This window comes from Mobula birostris, chromosome 2 (assembly GCF_030028105.1).
Source record: "Mobula birostris isolate sMobBir1 chromosome 2, sMobBir1.hap1, whole genome shotgun sequence".
Taxonomy (NCBI): Eukaryota; Metazoa; Chordata; class Chondrichthyes; order Myliobatiformes; family Myliobatidae; genus Mobula; species Mobula birostris.
In genome coordinates this window covers 113449393-113473547 of record NC_092371.1, presented here as the reverse complement: position 1 = coordinate 113473547, position 24155 = coordinate 113449393, and the positions used below count along the sequence as shown (strand labels likewise).

The 24155-nt window shown below is 45.5% G+C and overlaps 1 protein-coding gene across 8 annotated transcripts in view; it reads left to right on the top strand.

Moving 5' to 3' along the window:
- The window catches only part of cdk19 (cyclin dependent kinase 19), a 180537-nt gene that overhangs the window by 1535 nt on the left and 154847 nt on the right, over positions 1-24155 (top strand). For all 8 annotated transcript variants that reach the window (XM_072246488.1, XM_072246478.1, XM_072246469.1 and 5 more), the window contains exon 2: positions 12795-12870. In XM_072246488.1, the coding sequence (XP_072102589.1) occupies positions 12795-12870 (76 nt within the window). The remainder of the gene's footprint in view (positions 1-12794; positions 12871-24155) is intronic.

The following is a 24155-nucleotide window of genomic DNA, read 5'->3' as shown; positions in this document are numbered from 1 at the left end:
GGACTAAAACCTGAAAATTTAAAGCTGTAATTATTTCAAACAGCTCTCAGTCCTCTGAGGTGGTCAGGATGGGTGATGTAAATATTGTTTCTTGCTCCTGGTCACTGTTCACTGATTCTGTGAGCCTTTCACATCATTTAAGGGATAAATAACTTTTCTTCTAACTAGAAACATTACAAAGTTCAAATAAATTTATTATCAAAGTGCATATACAGTATGTTACCAGATACTACTTTAAGATTCATTTGCTTGCAGGCATTTACATGAAAATAAATAAATACGATAGGGGTTATGAAAAACTATACATAACAAAGACTAACAAACATCCAATGTGCAAACGAGGACAATTTGTGCCAACAATTTTAAAAAAAGTAAATGTTTAATACTGAAAACATGAGTTGTAGAGTCCTTAAAAGTGAGTCTATAGGTTGTGGAGTCAATTCAGCATTGAGGTGAGTGAAATTATCCATGCTGGTTCAGGAGACTGATGTTGTAGGGAGGAAAAATACCATTCAGTTTTGTTCTGCAGTTCTTCCAGGTGGTTTTCAATAAGAGTCGAGACTTTCTGATATCCTTCCTCACTCTCAAGCCCAAGCAGCAGTGGAAGCATTTCAATATTCCTTTTGCAACATGATTTTTCCAAAGGTTCAGTTTCCTTTTAAACCCAAGAATCTTGTCACTTGAAATCAAAACATTTTCTCCAGGGCCTTGCAGAGACTGGTTCAAGTAGTTCATATGTTGAAAAATGCCTGCTAAGTGGGCTAGCTTCTGCAGCCATTCTTCATCTTCAAAGCACTCAGCAAAATCTGGCCTACTATTTTCTTGAAAATACTCCTGAAATTTACCTTTCAGCTCAAACACCCTGTTGAGAACTCTTCCTTTGCTAAACCACTGCAGATTGGCAGGAGATTAGTGTGCTCTTTGTCTGGACTTTCACACAGTTTTTTGTTAACATACTTGAGTGAACTGGTCTTTGTTTAATAAAGTTAACCTTTTTGTTGTAGCATCATCTAGAATTTTTTCCATTTTTGACATTTTAGAGTTTTTGACATCAGCACCTCTCTGTGAAGAAAGCATTGTGTTGTGACAAAGTCAGAATTTTCTTTTTTTTTACAAGAGAAACAAAACCTCTCATTGAGCCAACCATTGATGGAGCAACATCAGTACAGATGCCAACACAGTTCTTCCAAGACAGAAATTTTGTTTCCAGATATGAAGACAAAACATTAAATATGTCTTGGCCTTTGCTTGTTTCGGGCCACTCTTTGCAGCAGAAGGTTTTCTTGAATTTTACTATGATTTACAAATCTTACAAATGCAGCAACATGACATTTATTGGTGAAATCTGTTGACTCATCAACCTGGATAGAGGAGCTGTTGCTTTACAGTTTATCGCACAAAACCTCTTCAGCATTATGTGACATGTCATCAATACACCAACTTATTGTACTATTTGAGAGTGATACTTTTTCAATTTCTCTTACTGCATCTTGTCCTAGCATTTTACCCAATATAATTTTACATGCTGGCATTATTAGTTTCTCACCGACTGTGTGACTTTTCCTTTTCTGAGTAACAAGTTCTGCTACTAAATGACTTGCTTCCTGAATCTTTTTACTGACTGTGGCTATTATTAACAGAGGTTTTACTCTGTTTGTTTTGAGATTCCAATAGCCATTTAAAATAATCAGCAATTTTACGTGTCATATAGCTGTGATTTTTAGTTGAGTGCCTTTGCAATTTTGCTGGAGCTATTGCTGCATTTGTAAGTTGTTTGCCACAGACTAGGCACAATGGAATAGGACAACTTAGATCATCAGTCCATGTAAAACCCATTGGTAAGTAGCTGTCATTGTAAAGACGGACATTTTGTATCCATTGTTGCACTAGTGCAGTAAAATGAGGTAATTGTAATTCTTCATCATTTACCTTGTCAGAATTGTCCGTAGGCCTAACCTGGAATCTTTCTGTTCCATCTCACACCTCTTCTTCAAAAATTGTCATATTGGACCGTCTTTAGAATGAAAATTTACCTCCAATTTTTTACTACAGTAGTAGAGTGTGTTCGCTCCCATACGTCAGTCAGTGGCGCAATGTGGGAGGTAATTCGGGAGGGAGAGGTTGACCACAACCCAAGTTGGGTGAGTCCATTCAATGCTCAGAAAACACACTTCACGCTCACCATTAGCCTGGTCCTCCCCTCCATTCAAAACAGTGCTCACCAATTATCAATGGCCTCCCTTATTTTACATCAAAAGCTGAAAATGAACTCAACAAATAAATATGATTCTACTGCACACTGCTATACTGGGCTAAGAGACCTCTAACAAGATTGCTAACAGGGTCACTGCCCACCATTGCGAGCACTCTGGCGGACGGACCTCTACCTCACTGAGGCCAAATGGAAGCTCTCTGACACCTCCTCTTACTTACCCCTGGAACAGGACCCCACCAAAAAACATCAAACCATTGTCTCCTGTACCATCACCACCCTTATCAACTCCGGAGACCTTCCATCCTCAGCCGCTAAACTCACAATTCCCACACCCCGTACTGCTCGGTTTACCTCCTCCTCAAGATCTACAAGCCTGACAGTCCCGGTAGACCCATAGTTTCTGCCTGCTCCTGTCCCACCGAACTTATATCTGCCTACCCGGACTCCATTTTGTCACCCATAGTTCAGTCCCTCCCCACCTACATCTGGGATACATCCCATGCCCTCCACCTCTTCAATAACTTCCAGTTCCCCGGTCCTGAGCACTTCATTTTCATTATGGATGTCCAATCCTTATACACCTCCATTCCTCATCAAGAAGGCCTCAAAGCCCTCCGCTACTTTCTGGACAATAGACCTCACCAGTTCCCCACCACCACTACCCTCCTCCGGTTGGCGGAACTGGTACTCACACTTAATAACTTCTCTTTTGGCTCTTTCCACTTTCTTCAGACTAGGGGTGTAGCTATGGGCACTCGCATGGGCCCCAGTTATGCCTGCCTCTTCGTTGGTTATGTGGAACGGTCTGTGCTCCAAACCTATTCTGGTACTGCTCCCTAACTTTTCCTTCGCTACATTGACGACTACATTGGTGCTGCTTCTTGCACCCATGCTGAGCTCGTCAATTTCATCGACTTTACTTGAAACTTCCACCCAGCCCTCAAATTCACTTGGTCTATCTTGGACACTTCTCTCCCCTTTCTCGATCTCTCGCTCTCCATCTCTGGAGACAGACTGTCCACTGACATCGTCTACAAGCCCACTGACTCTCATAGCTACCTCGACTATACCTCTTCCCACCCTGCCACATGCAAAAATGCCATTCCCTATTCGTAGCTCCTCCGCCTCTGCCGCATCTGCTCCCAGGATGAGGCTTTCCATTTCAGGACATCTCAAATGTCCTCTTTTTTTAAGGATCGTGGTTTCCCTTCTGCCATCATCAATGATGTCCTCACCAGCATCTCCTTCATTTCCTGCACTTCGGCCCTCACCTCATCCTCCCGCCACCACAACAGGGACAGAGTTCCCCTTGTCCTCACCTACCATCCCACCAACCTCCAGATCCAGCGCATTATCTTCCGCAATTTCCGCTACCTTCAACAGGACCCCATCTTTCCCTCTCCACCCCTCTCTGCTTTCTGCAGGGAAGTACAATGAGATCTAGGTGTCCTTGTTCATCAGTTACTGAAAGTAAGTATGCAGGTACAGCAGGCAGTAAAGGAAGCTAATGGCATGTTGGCCTTCATAACAAGGGGAGTTGAGTATAGGAGCAAAGGGGTCCTTCTGCAGTTGTACAGGGCCCTGGTGAGACCACACCTGGAGTATTGTGTACAGTTTTGGTTTCCAAATTAGAGGAAGGACATTCTAGCTATTGGGGGAGTGCAGCGTAGGTTCACGAGGTTAATTCCCAGGATGGCAGGATTGTCATATGTTGAAAGATTGGAGCAACTGGGGTTGTATACACTGGAATTTAGAAGGATGAGAGGGGATCTGATTGAAACATATAAGATTATTAAGGGATTGGACACGCTAGAGGCAGGAAACATGTTCCCGATGTTGGGGGAGTCCAGAACCAGAGGCCACAGTTTAAAAATAAGAGGTAGACAATTTAGAACGGAGTTGAATAAAAACTTTTCACACAGATAGTTGTGGTTCTGTGGAATGCTCTGCCTCAGAAGGCAGTGGAGGCCAATTCTCTGGATTCTTTCAAAAAAGAGTTAGATAGAGCCCTTAAAGATAGCGGAGTGAAGGGATATGGGGAGAAGCCTACTCCTGCACCTATTGTCTGTTGTCTATTGACTCCCTGGTCCACATGTCCCTCCCCACGGATCTCCCACCTGGCTCTTGTCCCTGTAAGCCTAAGTGCTACACCTGTCCCTACACCTCCTTTCTTGCCACCATTCAGGGCCCCAAACAGTCCCTCCAGGTGAGGCAACACTTCACTTGTGAATCTGTTGGGGTCATGTATTGCATCCGGTGCTCCTGGTGCGGCCTGCTCTACATTGGTGAAACCCGATGCAGATTGGGGGACTGCTTTGTCGAGCACCTCCGCCACAACAGACAGGATCTCCCGGTTGCCACCCACTTCAACTCTGCCTCACATTCCCATTCGGACATGTCCATACATGGCCTCCTCTACTGCCATGATGAGGCTAAACTCAGGTTGGAGGAGCAACACCTCATATACTGTCTAGGTAGTCTCCAGCCCCTTGGTATGAACATAGAATTCTCCAACTTCCGGTAATTCCCTCCCCCTCCCTTCTCCTATCCCTATTTCACTCTGCCCCCTTCCCCAGCTGCCCATCACCTCCCTCATGGTTCCACCTCCTTCTACTATCCATTGTGTTTTCCCCTATTCCTTCTCCACCTTTCCTGCCTATCACCTCCCTCCTTCCCCTCCCCCACCCCTTTATCTTTCCCCTTACTGGTTTTTCACTTGGAACCTACCAGCCTTCTCCTTCCCACCCTCCCCCACCTTCTTTTTAGGGCCTCTGTCCCTTCCCTCTTCAGTCCTGATGAAGGGTTCAGGCCCAAAACACTGACTGATCGTTTCCATGGATGCTGCCCAACCTGCTGCGTTCCTCCAGCGTGTTGTGAGTGTGAGCGCTCGCATTGCGCAAAGTTCAAAAAACTATGTTTTTCTTTTTTAATCACCACCTCTTGCGGAACTTCCTCTTGTGAAACCCTGGACTAGAGGTTTAAACAACACTGATGATGATGATAATATTTAGCAGTCAGGCAAATGAATAGCTGTAATCATACATGTTGTAATCACATACAATATCTCAAACTTGTTTTACTCTTTTAATCTCTTTTCCTCATCCATATATTCATTATAATCTGGAATTAATTTTTAGTGCTAACCTGAAAATGAATTCTAGAGCCTCATGATTTAACCTATGATTGCACCCCTACTGGGAACAGTCTTAACAAATCCTTATTTCCTTATTTAATAAAACCAGTCATAGTGCCCAATATTTTAGGAATACCTAATAAAATAGACCACTTTTTTCAATTTTGTTTTGCATTTGTTTTCAATGCGCAGGCTTTTGAGGGATTCTGAAAAGATTAAATAGAAACGAATTTTACAGAACACAGACACGAGAAATTCTCCAGATGCTGGAAATCCAAAGCAACTCACACAAAATGCTGGTGGAAATCAGCAGGTCAGGCAGCATCTATGGAAAAGAGTAAACAGCCAATGTTTCCGGCTGAGACCCATCTGCAGGACTGCACAAATGAGCCTCTAATGAATTATGGAGAATGTGGGGAAAAGCTAATAGAATTCCTACCTATTAAGGTGGTATTTTGTGTTCATTACAAAAGTAAAAAGCTATATTTTAAATACCAAAGTTATGATTTGGAAGAGTGTAGGGTTTAGAATTGGGTTAAGAAGAGATTAAAAGCAGTATTGCTAAGGGAATTCACTGTAAAACAATATGAACTACTGTATGTTGCTTATATAGTACTGTGCAAAAGTCTTAGGCACATGTATATTGTTAGAGTGTCTAAGATTTTTGCATAGTACTATAGTAATTTTATGAATTGCTCTTCACTGCTGCCGCAGAAAGAATAAATTTTCATGAGCCATTGTGAGTGATGATAAACCTGATTCTGATATGAGTCTCTGTTGTAGACTGAGAGTGGGAAGGGGGCTGGGAAAGTGGAATTATGGTTGGGAAAGAGGGAAGGGAGCGGAAACCACCAGAGAAACGTTCTGTAGTGATTAATAAACCTCAGGTCTGAATCACTTGGGCCTGGGTGGCACCCATGCCACCCCACTCCCCCGCTCCTGGCAGTCCTCTCTGACACCTGTCCTTACCCCTTATGCAATGCTCCACTCTCACCCATAGCCAACATCCTTTGCCCTCACAAGATTTACAAATTTGCTCTCCTTTCCATGTTGATAAATATAGTACTGTGCAAAGGTCTTAGATCTAGTGATATAAATGTGCCTAAGACCTTTGCACAGTATTGTACCTCATCTGAGATTGGTTCTTATTTGTATTAACTGGCTGTTACTCCCATAACTCGTGAAGGATGTCCATTATGGAACATTCCTGAACAATAGAAAAGATGTGGAATATAAGAATCAAGTGTAATATTGAATTTGCATAGAATCTAAACAAATTCAAAGCAGGCCACAGTGTATTGATTGTTATGTGGGTCAGACAATTGCGAGGCTGGTGATTCACAAGAAAATTATCTGGTACGGTGAAATTAAAAGAAAGGTTTATAAACTTAAAAAAAAAATAAATTGGAGGATGCAGAACATGATACTAATGGTTACAACACAGAAAGGAGTTGTCACGTCTGTGCCAGATTTATATTAGCCTGATCCAACTGGTCACCCTCAACTCATAGTATTGTAAAGTGTTTTCCTTTCAGATACTTACCTGGTTCCTTTTGGAAGACAACAGATGAATCTTCTGCAGCTCTACATCTATCTCTGATCTTGCATTTCTTACCCTAACCATTCCATGCAATTTTTTTTTTCTCTCAGCTCACTTCCAATCTTGCCAATATTGTTCCCTAGTTTACCAATATAAACAGTTTCTCACAACATACTCTGTCACTACCTATCTTAATGCTTCTGTTAGATTCCTTCATAGCTTTTTTTCTTTTCCAAGAAAACTTAGTTTATCTAATATATCCATATAACTAAAGTCATTCATCCTTGAATCATTTTAGTAAATCTCTTTCGTATAGTTCCTAAAGTATAGAACCAGAACAGGTTACAACATTCCAGCTGTAGCCAACAGTTGTTTTGTTAAGATTCAATATGACATTTTTATTCTGTAATCTTTTGCTCTGTTATAAAGCTCAGGATCCTGTGTGTTCTTTTAACCATTTTTCTGTCTTGTTGCTTTCCACAAATGCAGATAGTGTGTAACACATGAAGTTGTCCAGTCTGCCATCAGTTCCCCTGAATATGCAGATATTTGGCCTTAACCTCTGCCAATTCCTCATCTACTTCTCTCAACAAACTAGGATGCATCCCATGTAGAGCAGGTGATTTATATCCATTAAGCACCGCTGGCCATTCACATACCGCCTGTATCATTTTTTAGCTAATGTAAAATGTCAACTACCTGAAATCTCCAGCAGCACTTTTTTTCTTGATGAGGACTAATATAAAATACTCTTTTAATAAGCTGTCCACAGACATCCCACCCTGCAAAAGCTCATTTCAGGGAGGTAGCACCATCAATTTGCGGGAGACTTCCGGGAGAGGTGGGATGTCTGCAGTAGAGTAGCTCCTTAGCAGCTAGCCAGTTAGTTTAAATACGTTAGCTATGCTAATGAATGAATGACACCTGTTAAACTCACCTCAACATGTCTTTTACAGTCTTAACCCACCATGGGCAATAGAAAAGTCATTGTTGCAAACAGTGCAGTGAGCAGCACTGTCATTATTTTGACCCCTATTAGGCAAGGGTACACTTTAGGGTAGTCTGGGGTGACGTACGTTTTATATTTTCTTTTTTTGGAACACTCTGCCATGGCGTGCTCTCTCTCTCATGGTTGCTCTCGCGCTTGCTCTCTCATGCTCTCGCTCGCTCACTCTCAAAAAAATTGATTTCCAGGATATTGTATATAATTTGCGGGCATCAGGGAGCCACTATTAATATGCGGGAGACTCCCGGAGCTTCCAGGAGAGGTGGGATGTCTGTGTCTATATTCTCTGCCTTCACATGTATATTGCCATTTCGGTCTTTGTTTAGCCCACCTTTTCGTTTACAATTGTTTTACTATTTGCAAGTAAAATATGTTTGGATTTTCTTTTAATATTGCTGCTAGTCTTTTTTTCATGCTTCCTCTTTTGCAACTCTTAGCTTGTTTGTAACTTCCTGTCAAGATATTCTGTAATCAAGCTAGTTATCACTACAGTTAATAACTTGGCATAGGGTATATGATCTTCTTCTATATACACTTAGAAACTACTTTCTTTATTAAGTACCTCCAGTACCTAATAAAGTGGCCACTGAGTGAATGTCTGTGGTCTTATGCTGTAGCCCATCCACTTCAAAGTTCAATGTGTTGTGCTTTCAGAGATGCTCTTTTGTACACATCTCTTGTAATATAACTTACTGGCATTTGAATTACTATCACCTTCCTGTCAGCTTGAACTAGTCTGGCTATTCTGCTCTCACCTCTCTCATTAACAAGGCATTTACACCCACAAAACTGCAATTCACTGGATTTTTTTTTGTTTCTGTCACCATTCTCTGTAAACTCTAGAGACTGTTGCATATGAAAAATCCCAGGAGATCAGCAGTTTTGTGATACTCAAACTACCCTGTTTGGCACCAACAACCATTCCACTCAAAGTCACAGTTTTTGAATGGTGTCAATTGTGTGTTTTGTGTTCAAGAAGCAGTGATTTTTCTCACTGATAGTTGGTGAGTAATTATCAGTAAGACAATTCAGAACCGTTTTGCTCACTGTGGTTTCAAGCATTCAGGCTCGGAGATCCCAGAAACAGCCTGGATTGAAAATGAAACAATATGATGAATTCAACAAGTTAAAAACTACGAAGAATTTGAAGGTATCGACAGTCATCTTAAATGTTACCATAAAATGAAGATTTGGAGGATGAAATTGTGAAAGGCACTGTTTGAAAGCAGTCCACTATCTGCACTAGGTGTCTGCACTGATTTTGTTTATCTATATACTACTGAAATTCTCATGCTGTGTTTGTCTGTTTGTGACCTCTAATTAGCCCAAACGGGGCATTACAGTGGCACTTTTTTTGACTAAATTGTCTTAAAAAGTGCCAACTTACAGAATACATGCAAAGTTCAAGGTTATGTATTCGTATAAAATTGCTCACTCGTCAGTCAACAGGCCCCGCTTTCCACAACCCGAGCCGATTCCAGCTTTAATGGAAACCGCGACGCGACACCACGACGCATGTGCACGGCCAGCCTCAGCAACGCCTCACGATGCTCACAGAGCCGATTCCACCTTTCATGGAAACCATGACGCAACACCACGACGCATGTGCAGAGCCCAGAGCAATGAGAGATTTGTTTGTCGTCTTGCTAATAAACAGTGAAATCAACAATCCACAGCAATTATGGAACTGGTTCAAGAATGCAATGTCTGAAGATTTCTTACTAATGGAGAGGAGAACTATCAATGATCCTAGTATCATGATCGATGAGAGGCATAATGGACAAGCTCCTCTGTATTTCCAAAAGAAACTTGAGAACTTGGGCAAAACACTTGAAGAATATAACTTGCCGACACCAAAAAAACGGTACGATTACTCAAAGTGCTGGCAATCTGGAATTATTGTGTGAACTAATTGCGTGAACAGAGACAAACAGCGGGAATTCCTTTCACAGAAGGAACCCCTATTGAATAATGAGCAAAGAGAAGTATATGAATATGTGTGTGACTGCTTGGAAAGGAGCCTCTCTTCAGTGATTTTCATTGATGCACCAGGAAGAACGGGCAAGACATTTATTATCAACTTGATCCTTGCTAAAGTTAGGGGAGATGGAGGTGTTGCTATTGCTGTAACATCATCAGGTATTGCAGCAACATTGATGCTTGGTGGTAGGACAGCGCATTCAAGATTCAAACTACCCCTCAAAGTCAATGAAGATGCCCTTTGTAACATCGATAAAAACACCAATACTGTAAATTTACTCCAAAATGCGAGGCTTATTGTTTGGGATGAGTGCCCCATGATTAGGAGGGAGAGCTTCGAAGCTGTGGACCGGACTCTTTGTGATGTATGTGGCAAGAATGAGGCCTTTGGGGGTATTTTAAACCATTTGCTGTGGCGATTTCTGTCAGCTCCCAGCAGTTGTGAAACGCAGAAATGATGCTGATGTGGAGAATTCATGCATTAAAAAATCCTACTTATGGAGAAGCTTCATCAAGTTTCAATTGAAGAGAAACATGCGATTGAGTGAGGAAGAAGGATGATATTCTGAGTTCTTATTGGATGTTGGAGAGGACAAGATTGAGAGAAATGAAAACGATGAAATCGAATTACCTGAAGGTATGATTCTGCCAGCAAAAAATATGGAAGAATGCTTTGATTTCATCGACCCGACATTGGACAATCCTGTAGAACTGTTCTCGAGGAATTCTATCTTGGTTCCTCTCAATGAAATGATGCAAAAAATAAACTTTACATGCATTAGACGCTTCCCTGGAATCATGAAAGAATACTGTTCCTTCAATGCCGTAAGTGAAGGGGCTAACGCCACTCATTTTCCAACAGAATTCCTTGATTCGGTCGAACTCTCTGGATTGCCACCACATAAACTGGAATTAAAGAGGGGATCGCCCATCATTTCAATGAGGAACTTGGATCCACCAAGGCTTTATTTATTTGTTACTATTTATTACTATTTTCCATTACTATGCTATTACTATTTATTATTTCTATGACTATTACTATTTACTAATAGTAATATTACTATTACTATTTCTATTACTATTTATTATTTATGGTGCAACTGTAACGAAAACCAATTTCCCCCGGGAACAATAAAATATGACTACTACTACTACTACTACTACTACTACTACTACTACTTTGCAATGGAACTCGAATGATGGTGGAAGAACTGCACGACAATCCCATCGTAGCAAAAATAAACATTAGTGCGTTCAAAAATGACATTATCGTGACCCCAAGGATTACTCTCAATTTATCAGAAGGGGCAGATGTCCCTCGTCAGCGGAGCCAGTTCCCGATACAGTCATGCTTTGCTATGACTATACATAAGGCACAAGGCCAAACCATGGAGAATGTGTCGATTTATCCGGAGAAACCAGTATTCCAGCATGGTCAGCTGTATGTGGCTTTAAGCCGGGGAAAAAGAAATGAAAATGTTAGAGTATTCTTGAAGGGTGGCAGATCAACCAGAAATGTTGTCATCAAAAGTGTCCTTGGTCAAACGAGGAGGAGCTATATTTGTCGTGCTACGCGTCTTTCTTCTTTAATAAACTGAGTTTTTCTTCTTTAATTTCTAAAGCACATCACATCAGACTGCACTGCCTTTCTCTCAAAGGGTGCCCCAACGGGTCACCAGTTTGTCTAGTTTACTGTTAATCAAATGTCAGCGTACACTGATTGAATTCCTCTGTTGGTAACTATTAGGAACTAGTTCACAATCTTATAGTACTGTAGTCATTTTGGTTGTGTTCTAATTTATTCTGTATTTCATTTAAATAATGATTTGTTACACAGTTAAGTGGTAGTTTGTCTCTTCTATACCTTTTTAACCACTTATTTGGGCCAAAATGTACTGGTCCCGATTTGTCCCAATTAACTGGAATCCACTGTATCATACGTTCTCAATATACGTATCTGTACTTATGATCTCAGCTCACCAAGCTGAATTTTGAAATTCAGTGGCCCACCTTAATAACCCCACCTTAAACAGAACAAAATGATATTGTATAGGTCCCTTCCCAATATAAGTTTGTAATCGTAGAAGTCATCAACTGTCAGATTTCAAACACAAATGAAAAATCTTGCATTTCTCATCATATCTTAGCATCTGCATTCCTAACGTAGCAAAACGCTGTCTTTAGTCACGTACTATAAAATTAGCCCCAGCCTTTCTTTTCTACTTCAAATATTACATTGCATGTATTGAAGATTTCTCTTATGACAGAGGTGCCACATTGAAAACCATTTATTCCTGCTGTAAGATATTTCAGTCTGGGAATGATTGTAAGTTGGTAATTGGAGTCTGTTATTTTCATTTTTCTGCTGCACAGAACTGAAAGAAGCTACAGAAAGCTGTAAAATTACTCAGCTCCATCTTGGGTACTAGCCTCTGTAGTATTCAAGACATCTTCAAATAGTGGTGCCTCGGAAAGGCGATGTTCATTATTAAGGACCTCCATCACACAGAGCATGCCCTCTTTTCATTGTTACTATCGGGAGGAGGTCCAGAAGCCTGAAGGCACAAAGTCAGCGAGCAGGAACAGCTACTTCCACTCTGCCATACGATTCCGAAATGGACATTGAACCCATGAACACTACCTCACTTTATTTTTAATCTACATTATTTCTGTTTTTGCACTATTTTTAATCTACGTAATATATATATATATATGAACTTACTGTAATTGATTTAATTTAAATTTTATTTTATCTTTCTATATTGTCATGTATTGCATTGTACTGCTGCTGCTAAGTTAACACATTTCATGGCACATGCCGGTTATATTAAACCTGATTCTGGTTCTGAAGAAAAAGAATGTTCAACTTTTGTTTTACCACTTTATTTAGAAGTTTTGACCTTTTCATTTCTTTTGGCAGGAACGAGGAGAAAGAGTATGCTCTTAAACAGATTGAAGGAACTGGAATTTCCATGTCTGCATGCAGAGAGATTGCGGTATGTGTTCAAAAATGTGCTTATTCTAATGGTTATTTTTATTGTCCTGATACTTACAGGTGTATGTGTATATGAATTTTGAAAGGTTTCTAAGGAACATACACAATAGTGCCTTTGTTAGTTGACTGAAACTGCACAATGATTGTATTTATATTCTTTGCTTCTTCTTCAGCAGCTCTATATCCCTTTATTTGATAACTGAATTGATCAATAATCATAGGTCAATGATCATTGGGATACGTGATAGGTAGGTAGTGATGTACAGGATTTAAAACATTTGGAACCACATGTATAAACCCATCTGAAAGATGATGTCTGCAGTGCTGAGAGTCTATTTTTTTTGTTTCTTATTGTATTGAGTAAAATATGGCCTGCAGTGGAGATTTCTCACCTGGCTTACTACATCAGTTATCATGAATTTTGCTGCATCAATGGTTCATCCATCAGTGGTTCATACATTCTTCTTGCAAGCAGAATGTTTTTTATTGTTATTTTTGTAGTAACAATCAGACCTCTATTAATCCCATCTACCAGCACTTGGCTCAGGATACATCTTATGAAGCCCTGGGAATTTTTCACTATTCAGTACCCTGTAACATCTAGTACCTTTTTATTTTAATGATTACATATTCCAGAACATTACCATTCCTTCTCTAACTAGCTTCACATTATATAAATCAGTGATAATTAACTTAATTCTGATTCTGATGCAGTGTCTTCAGTGAGTACAGTTTAGAGATATTTGTATAAGACCTTATGTTTGTCCTCTGATTCTTCATACATTTATCCTGCATCCCTCCTTAACCATCCTCACGGTTAGCCCTAATTACTTCAAATCAGCTGCCATCATCCCAGTATTAAAGAACTCTACAGCTTCAGAACTAGACGATTACCACGCAGGGGCACTGATGCCAATCATTATGAAATGCTTTGAATGGCTGGTAATGTCACACATCAAAAACTGCATTCCTGCCACACTGGACACTCAGCAATGTGCTAATCGACAGAACCACTCCAGAACAGATGCCATTGAGTCTGTCATGCATCTGGCACTGACACACCTAGAAAACAAGGACACTTACGTCAGAATGCTGCTTCTGATTTGATTCCAGCATTCAATACTATTATCTCACAGACCCTGGTGAACAAGCTCCTATTCCTCACTGTAAGTACACCACTGTGCAACTGGGTGTTGGACCTCCTAACCAAAAGACCTCAAATGCACAACTGCTCCTCCTTCCCTATCATCCCCAGTGAGTGCTCCCCAGGGCCACGTGCTAAGCCCGCTGCTGTTACACTCTGCTCACACGTGATTGCATGGCTAAACACCGCATTGTCAAGTTCACCGATGATACTACAGTTTATCACCAACAACGAGATGTCCTACAGAGAGGAAATGGAAGAGCTTGAGGCCTGGCATTGACCTCTTCATCAATGTCAACAAGACAAAGGAGATGGTTATTGACTTCAGGAAAAGTCGCACCATTCACACCATTCTTCACAGCAGCAGCACAGCAGTGGAAACTTCGTGACTTTCTATAGATGCGCAATTGAGAGCATCCTAACATGCCGCACGACTGTGTAGTACAGAAACTGCACTGCAACAGACAGGGCTCTACAATGGGTAGTTAAAACTGCCCAGTGCATCTCAGGCACCAGCTGACCCACCATCAAGGACATATATATACTGAAAGGTGCTGGAAAAAGGCCAGCATACCCACGGTGCTCATGGACTGTTAGTTCCATTCCCATCAGGGAAGAGGCCACGCAGCATCAGTGCCAGGACCACTATACTTAAGTACAGTTATTTCCCCCAAGCTGTCAGATTGATCAACACCTCCACTCATTAACCCACCCCACCACACTTGCTGCCATCAGTACTTTATACTGATGCCTGGCCAAGTACTTAAGGCGTTTGTCTAGTGATTTGAAGGTCGCTAGTTCGAGCCTTGGCTGAGGCAGCCGTGTTGTGTCCTTGAGCACCACACATTGCACTGCGACAACACCGGTGCCAAGCTATATGGGTCCTAATGCCCTTCCCTTGGACAACATTGGTGGCGTGGAGAGGGAGACTTGCAGCATGGGCAACTGCTGGTCTTCCATAAACCTTGCCCAGGCCTGAGCCCTGGAAACCTTCCAAGGTGCAAATCCATGGTCTCTCTCTATTATATACATATATATTAGGGTGCCTAAGACTTTTGCACAGTCCTGTAATAATTTTATGTGTTGCACTGTACTGCTGCAAAAAAAAACCCAACAAATTTCATGGCAAATGTGAGTGATGATAAACCTGATTTTGATATGGGTCTGTATTGTGGATTGAGATTGGGATGGGGCAGGGAGAGGGGAATTCCATGGTTAGGAAAAGTGGAGGGAGCGGGCAGCACTGGAGACACATACTATAATGATCAATAAACAAATAGTTTGGAATCAAATGACCTTGTCTGGTGCCTCAGGGCTGAGCGTGTCTACCCGCATCAGCAACCTCCTTACCCCCCCACCCCCGGCACTCCTTTTCTGCCACCTGTCCCACACTCTCGCCATTCCTAACCTTTGCTCCTACCAGATTTACAAATTCGTTCTCCGCTCCACATTGACAAATACAGTACAGTGGAAAGGTATAGGGCACCATAGCTATATATATATGCAACTTACACTTTTGCACAGTACCATATATCCATTGTGTTTTTTAAAAATTATGTTCTTTATGCTTGTTGTGTTTTTTTATTATGTTGTACGTTCGAATGCTGTTTATAGATTTCAGTTCAGCATTCAACACAATCATTCCTCAGAAACTGATTGGAAAGCTGAGTCTTCTGGGCCTGAACACCTCCCTCTGCAACTGGATCCCAGACTTCTTGACGGCGAGACCTCAGTCAGTCCGCATTGGAAGCAGCATCTTCAACACCATCACACTGGACATGGGGGGGGTCCCCCAGGGCTCAGTCCACTGCTGTTCACTCTACTGACCCACTACTATGCTGCAACACACAGCTTGAACCACATCATCAAGTTTGCCAATGACATGGAGGTGGTGGGTCTCATCAGCAAGGATGATGAGTCAGCATACAGAGAGGCGGTGCAGTGGCTAACGGACTGGTGCAGAGCCAACAACCTGTCTCTGAATGTGAACAAAACAAAAGAGATGGTTGTTGACTTCAGGAGGACACGGAGTGATCACTCTCCACTGAATATCGACTCCTCTGCAGAGATTGTTAAGAGCACCAAATTTCTTGGTGTTCACCTGGCGGAGAACCTCACCTGGACCCTCAACACCAGCTCCATAGCAAAGAAAACCCAGCAGCATCTCTACTTTCTGCGAGGGCTGAGAAAAGTCCATCTCCCACCCCCCATCCTCACCACATTCTGCAGAGAGCATCCTGAGCAGCTGCATCACTGCCTGGTTCAGAAATTGCACCATCTCGGATCGCAAGACCCTGCAGCGGATAGTGAGGTCAGCTGAGCAGATCATCGGGGTCTCTCTTCCTGCCATTACAGACATTTACACCACACGCTGCATCCGCAAAGTAAACAGCATTATGAAGGACCCCATACAAACTCTTCTCCCTCCTGCCATCTAGCAAAAGGCACCGAAGTATTCGGGCTCTCACGACCAGACTATGTAACAGTTTCTTCCCCCAAGCCATCGGACTCCTCAATACCCAGAGCCTGGACTGACAACAACCTACTGTGCCTATTGTCTTGTTTATTGTTTATTGTAATGCCTACACTGTTTTGTGCACCTTATGCAGTCCTGGGTAGGTCTGTAGTCTAGTGTAGTTTTTGTGTTGTTTTACGTAGTTCAGTGTAGTTCTTGTATTGTTTCATGTAGCACCATGGTCCTGAAAAACGTCGTCTCGTTTTTACTGTGTACTGTACCAGCAGTTATGGTCGAAATGACAATAAAAAGTAAAGATAGAAACATAGAAAATAGGTGCAGGAGTAGGCCATTCAGCCCTTCGAGCCAGCACTGCCATTCAGTATGATCATGGCTGATCATCCAACTCAGAACCCTGTACCAGCCTTCCCTCCGTACCCCCGATCCCTTTAGCCACAAGGGATCAGGGGGTAACTAACTCCCTCTTAAATATAGCCAATGAACTGGCCTCAACTGTTTCCTGTGGCAGAGAATTCCACAGATTCACCACTCTGTGTGAAGAAGTTTTTCCTCATCTCGGTCCTAAAAGGCTTCCCCTTTATCCTTAAACTGTGACCCCTCGTTCTGGACTTCCCCAACATCGGGAACAATCTTCCTGCATCTAGCCTGTCCAATCCCTTTAGGATTTTATACGTTTCAATAAGAATTTCTGATTTCACAGAAGGTGCACAATCACTTCCTGAAAATAGCAGAAAGATCTAAAGAGAATGAGGAACTGAAAGCAAAAAAAATCAAAATGGGGAAAGTAATGAGACTAAAGGCTGAATTTAAAAGAAACTCAATAACCACTGACAGAGTCAAAGTTGACAGAGTTCTGAACTACATCTAACTATTTCTTGTGTATGGGGTCTTTCTTTTTGTTAAATTTAAAATGGCTTCTTTTGTTATGTTATACTGGGGAATGCTGAGAAAGTCTCTAACTAGACAGTTGCTTGGGTTATTACAGATATCAGGGTGCTATTAACCAATGGGTGGTCATGTATCATTTTGTTTTCGGATACAATGCTGTATCATATGACTGTGGACGGGGTTTTTGGGGGGAGTCAGAGGAGAGACAGGGAGTCGGAGGAGAGATGAGGACGGCGGACGTGCGGGGATTTTTGGTGGGGAGTCGGAGGAGAGACAAGGAGGACGGTGGACGGGATTTTGGTGGGGAGTCGGAGGAGAGATGGGGAGGACGGTGGACGGGTTTTTGGCGGGGAGTCGGAGGAGAGACGGGGAGGACGGTGGATGGGTTTTTGGCGGGGAGTCAGAGAAGAGACAAGGAGGACGGTGGACGGGTTTTTGGCGGGGAGTCGGAAGAGAGACGGGGAGTCGGAGGAGAGACAAGGAGGACGGCGGACGTGCAGGGGTTCTTGGCGGGGAGTCGGAGGAGAGACGGGGAGGACGGTGGAGAGACGGGGAGTCGGAGGAGAGACGAGGAGGACGGTGGACGGGGTTTTTGACGGGGAGTCGGAGGAGAGACGAGGAGGACGGTGGACAGGGTTTTGGCGGGGAGTCGGAGGAGAGACGAGGAAGACGGCGGACGTGCGGGGGTTTTTGATGGGGAGTCGGAGGAGAGACGGGGAGGACGGTGGACGGGTTTTTGGCGGGGAGTCGGAGGAGAGACGGGGAGGACGGTGGACGGGTTTTTGGCGGGGAGTCAGAGGAGAGACGGGGAGGACGGTGGACGGGTTTTTGGCGGGGAGTCGGAGGAGAGATGGGGAGTCGGAGGAGAGACGGGGAGTTGGAGGAGAGATGGGGAGGGCGGTGGATGGGTTTTTGGCGGGGAGTCGGAGGAGAGACGGAGAGGACGGTGGACGGGTTTTTGGCGGGGAGTCAGAGGAGAGACGCTGAGTCGCAGGAGAGACGAGGAGGACGGTGGACGGGGTTTTTGACGCAGAATTGGAGGAGAGACGGGGAGGACCGCGGACGTGCGGAGAGGCTCCGGTCGATCACTTCAGGTGGTCCTGAGCTGTGAGTCGACAGGAATCGGGTGGTCGTCCGGAATCGATTGAGGTCCAACGGTAGCGCGCGAAGAACTTGGACTTTGATAAGTGTTGGCGCCTTTTTTTTTCATTACTTTCCTCTCTGTATCAAATGTATATTAATGTCATAGAATTAGTAATATCTATAAAGTGTACTTGTTAAAATTTACTGGGTGTGCTGGCTGATGATTGATGTTTGTGATTGATTCAGGCGGCGACCAACCCTGTGGGGAGTGTTGAGGCAGGTGTTGGGCGGGATTTCCCCTAGACATACACGAGCCAATGTAACGGAACATTACAAGTGGGGGCTACTGTCCTGGATTTGGATTTTCGGTAAAGCTGTAATAGTCGTCGCGTTAAGTGGTGCGAAGATGGATCGAGATAACATTGTAAGTTGGTGTGAATTGGAGGGCCCCCGGGCCACTAAGAAGGGAGAGGTGTCGGGAAACTTAGGAGAGGCTCAGTGAGGGAACGGACTGGAATCTCGGGAGGAACACGTTCCCAGAAAACAGTTATGGAACCCCAGAAAGTACAAGCCCAAATTCTGGATGGACTGGTGGGACCCCGTTCCAGCGTGTCCCTACGGATAGAGGGAATCTTTGCGAAAGCCATCCTTGACAGCAGGTCGCAGTTACCTTACTGTACCGGTCGTTCTACAACAAATATCTGAAGCATTTGCCAGTAACTCTGTTTAATGCACTGGAGGTTTGGGGCATAAGTGATGGTGATTACTTGTACGATGGGTACTTGTCAGTGAGATTGGAATTTTCGGAGGGAGATGTGGGAGTGTCGGAAGCCTTTGAGACGCTGGTGTTGGTCTGTCCGGACCCGGTGGAAACCGGTGGTGCTGCCCTGCTAGCGGGGACTAACTCCCCTCTGGTGCGACGGCTCTTGGGAGCCTGTAAGAAGAAGGCGGGGGAGAACTTTCTGGAGACCCTCTCGGTACACCTAGTTTTCCGAGCGGTGTATGAAGGAGTGGGTGACCCCCAGGGGCTGGATCCTGGGTGCAAACGAGGGACGGTGTGGTGCACTCAGGCGAGGCCTAAGGTGATACGGCCAGGGGAGGCGGCATTAGTGATGGGGACCCCCAGATTCCCTGGAGTACCGGCGGGCGAGCCCTGCTAGTAGACGCCCCAGACGACCTGGAAGGGGAGTCCCGGTTCCCGGCTGGGGCGCTGGTGAGACCTGAATTGCAGAGGCCCTCAGCTGTACAGGCACGGCGGATGGGGGTGATGGTAAGGAACATAACGGAGCGGGAGATCACCTTTAAACGCGGGATGCCCCTTGCGCACTTGTTCCCGGTGACGGTGATGTCCAACGCTCCCGTGAAGCCCGCTGGAGGAAAACTATTGGAGAACGGGGGGGGCGGCTGACCGAGGAAGCCTTTAATTTTGAAGACTCCCCTGTACCGCCGGCGTATAAGAGTAGGCTGGTGGAGAAGATGCTGAGGTTAGGGGATGTCTTTTCTCAGGGCGAGTTTGATGTGGGATGTTCCAAGAGCACTTGGCACATTATTCGGGTGACAAATGACACCCCGTTTAGAGAGAGGTCACGGCAGTTGGCCCCAGCAGATGTGGAAGATGTGCGGCAGCACTTGCGGCAGTCGAAGGATGCAGGGATTATCGCGGAGTCCTGAAGCCCCTATGCGTCCCCCATAGCGGTGGCAAGGAAGAAAAATGGGAAGGTACGCATGTACGTGGACTACAGGACCCTGAACCGGCGCACTGTTCCCGACCAATATACGGTCCCAAGGGTGGAAGACGCATTGGCCTGTTTGAGTGGCGCACAGTGGTTTAGCGTATTGGATTTGCGGAGTGGGTATTACCAGATTCCGATGAGTGAGACCAATAAAGAGAAGACGGCCTTTATCTGCCCCCTGGGATTTTTCCAGTTCGAACGAATGCCCCAAGGCATCTCGGGGGCCCCAGCCACCTTCCAGCAGCTCATGGAGAGGACAGTGGGGGACATGAACCTGCTGGAGGTATTGGTGTACCTGGACGACCTGATAGTGTTTGGATCTACGTTGGAGGAACATGAGGAGCGACTGCTGAAGGTGCTGAGTCGGCTGAAGGAGGAAGGGTTAAAACTTTCCCTGGATAAATGTCAGTTCTGTAAGACGTCGGTCAGTTATGTCGGGCACATAATCTCGCGAAATGGAGTGGCCACTGATCCGGGTAAGATAGCCGCGGTGACCACCTGGCTGAGACCTCAGAAGGTGAGCGCCTTACGCTCGTTTTTGGGGTTTTGCGGATATTACCGGCGATTCGTGAAAGGATATGCGAAAATGAGTCATCCATTGAACCAGCTGTTGTGTGGTTATCCACCTGTGGGGAGGAAGAGGAAGGGAGACCGAGGGCCGGAGGTAGGAGGGTACTTAAACCTGGGGGAGCCTTTTGGATTGAGGTGGGATGCTCAATGTGGGGAGGCGTTCCAATCTCTAAAAAGGGCGCTGACGCAGGCCCCGGTGTTGGCTTTTGCTGATCCCCGGAAGCCGTATGTTCTACACACTGATGCCAGTCACGAGGGTCTGGGGGCTGTCCTGTACCAGGAACAGGGCAACAGATTGAGGCCAGTGGCGTTTGTCAGCTGGAGCTTGTCGCCATCTGAGAGAAACTATCCCACTCACAAGCTGGAGTTCTTGGCGTTGAAATGGGCAGTGGTGGACAAGTTGAGTGACTACCTATACGGGGCCCAGTTTGAGGTGAGAACTGACAACAACCCCCTCACTTATATCCTGACCTCGGCAAAGCTGGACGCTACTGGGCACCGGTGGTTAGCAGCCTTGTCTGCCTATGAATTCAGCCTGAAGTACCGCCCGGGGAGTCGGAACATCGATGCAGATGCCCTGTCTCGTCGGGCGCACAATGAGTCGGGCACGGCTGAGGAGTGGAAGAGTGTCCCTGCCCCAGGAGTAAACGCCATGTGTCAAGTTGGGAGCGACGGGGAAGTAGGAGCACTGATGGGAACGGATCGGGCAGTAGATCAACTGGGGGCTGACGATGACGCGCTGCCCACTGTTTACTGTAATGTGACTGCTCTGAGGAACAGGCAGCTGCCGGAGTTGAGTCCCCAGGAAGTGGAGGCGGCTCAGCATGATGACCCGAGCATTGGCACTATCTGGTACGCGGTTAGCCAGGGTGATATGGGGCAGGTGGAGAAGGTGAAACATGCCTCCGTTCCCCTACTACTGAAGGAGTGGCCTCGGTTGAAGCTGAAGAACCACGTCTTGTACCGGGTCACATTGCCTCCAGACCACCCCCAGTGCTGGCAGCTGGTCATGCCTGAGAAGTATTGGAAGACTGTGCTCCAGGCACTACATGATGATTCCGGGCACTTAGGGGTAGAGAAGACCTATGGATTAGTCAAGGACCGGTTTTACTGGCCCTGGATGAGGGGGGAGGTGGAAGAATACTGTAAGACCTGTAGTCGTTGCATCAGGAGGAAGACCTTGCCTGCGCAGGCGGCTCCTTTGTCCCATTTGCAGAGTGCGGGACCCATGGACCTGGTGTGTATGGATTTCCTGTCTATTGAGCCAGACACCAGCAACACCGCGAATGTCTTGGTCCTCACGGATCACTACACTAGATATGCGCAGGCTTTTCCTACTAAGGATCAGAAAGCGACTACAGTGGCGAAGGTGTTATGGGGGAAGTACTTTGTTCATTATGGCCTTCCCCGGCGGATCCATAGTGATCAGGGACGGGACTTCGAGAGCAGGCTTATCCATGAATTACTGGGTATGATTGGGGTTGAGAAATCCACAGCCACCCCCTATCACCCACAGGGTGATCCTCAGCCCGAGAGGTTTAACCGGACCCTGCTGGACATGCTTAGCACTTTGGAGATCGGACAGAAGAGTAAGTGGAGTCAGCACATCGCCCATTTGGTTCACTGTTACAATTGTACTCCCAATGATGCTACGGGGTACTCGCCCTACTATCTGATGTTCGGACGGGAAGCGAGGTTGCCCATTGATCTGTGTTTTGGGACTGAAGCGGGTGAAATACCTTCGAAGCCATGTCTGAAGTACGTGTCTGATATGAGGAGAGAGTTGAAAAGGGCGTACGAGTTGGCTGAGGTGGCAGCCACCAAGCAGAACCAGCGGAATAAGAAGAGGTATGATCAGAAAGTAAAGTTCCTCCAGCTATTGCCGGGAGACCGAATCTTTATCCAGAATTTAGGACTACCTGGTAAGCACAAGTTGGCGGACTGTTGGGCAGCCCACCCCCTATGTGGTGGAGAGTCAGATGCCGAATCTCCCTGTTTACCGTGTGAGACCCGAGGACGGGAAGGGGCCTGTCAAGGTTCTCCGTCGGAACCACCTGTTGCCTCTGGATCGAGAGGTGAAGGTAGACCCAGAGCTCGAATGGGAGTTTACGGCTAGTACGAGGAAGCTGCGAGGGCGTGGGGCGAGGGAAGAGCCTGCTGCGAAAGAGACGGGGCCAGTCCCCACCTCGAGAAGGGATACGTCATTGGAAGATGATGATTCGGATGTGTGGTACCTGTATCCGTTCGCTGATTCCCCGGTGCCGGGAGAAGAGGCTCCTGGCCCTTCCATCACTGTTAGGGGAACTGAGGGAGGGTGTTGCAGAGCCGCCTGTATTACAGCCGGAATTGGGGGAGGAGAGGGTGGAGCCAGAACCTGAGCCAGAGGGCTCACAGGGGCTGAGGGGTCCCGGTGAGGGGGAGGGTCCGACAGATAGGCCCCGGGGGGGGGGGGGGTCACCTGTGGTGTCTGAACAGGGAGAGTCAGCAGAGGAAGTACAGAGGCCTCAGAGGAGTAGGCATCCCCCGGAGAGACTAACTTATACAGCGCCGGGAGAACAGGGTGTGATCTCTACTGCCCCGGAAAGTTATGTCACTGCTTTATGCACCTGGGTGGGGTTTTGTGTTTTACAAAGAGCACTGGTGAACTCTGTTAACGTCATGAGGGCATGACTTTTATTGGTGGGGGGAGAGTGTGGACGGGGTCTTTCTTTTTTGTTTAATTTAAAATGGCTTCTTTTGTTATGTTATACTGGGGAATGCTGAGAAAGTCTCTAACTAGACAGTTGCTTGGGTTATTAGAGATAGCAGGGTGCTATTAACCAATGGGTGGTCATGTATCGTTTTGTTTTCGGATACAATGCTGTATCATATAACTGTGGACGGGGTTTTTGGCGGGGAGTTGGAGGAGAGATGAGGAGGACGGTGGACGTGTGGGGGTTTTAGCGGGGAGTCGGAGGAGAGACGAGGAGGACGGTGGACGGGTTTTTGGCGGGGAGTCGGAGGAGAGACGAGGAGGACAGTGGACGGGGTTTTTTGCGGGGAGTCAGAGGAGAGACAAGGAGGACGGTGGACGGGTTTTTGGCGGGGAGTCTGAGGAGAGACGAGGAGGACGGTGGACGTGCGGAGAGGCTCCGGTCGATCACTTCGGGTGGTCCTGAGCCGTGAGTCGACAGGATTCGGGTGGTCGTCCGGAATCGATTGAGCTCCAACAGTAGCGCGCGAAGAACTTGGACTTTGATAAGTGTTGGCGCCTTTTTTTTCCATTACTTTCCTCTCTGTATCAAATTTATATTAATGTCATAGAATTAGTAATATCTATAAAGTGTACTTGTTAAAATTTACTGGGTGTGCTGGCTGATGATTGATGTTTGGGATTGATTCAGGCGGCGACT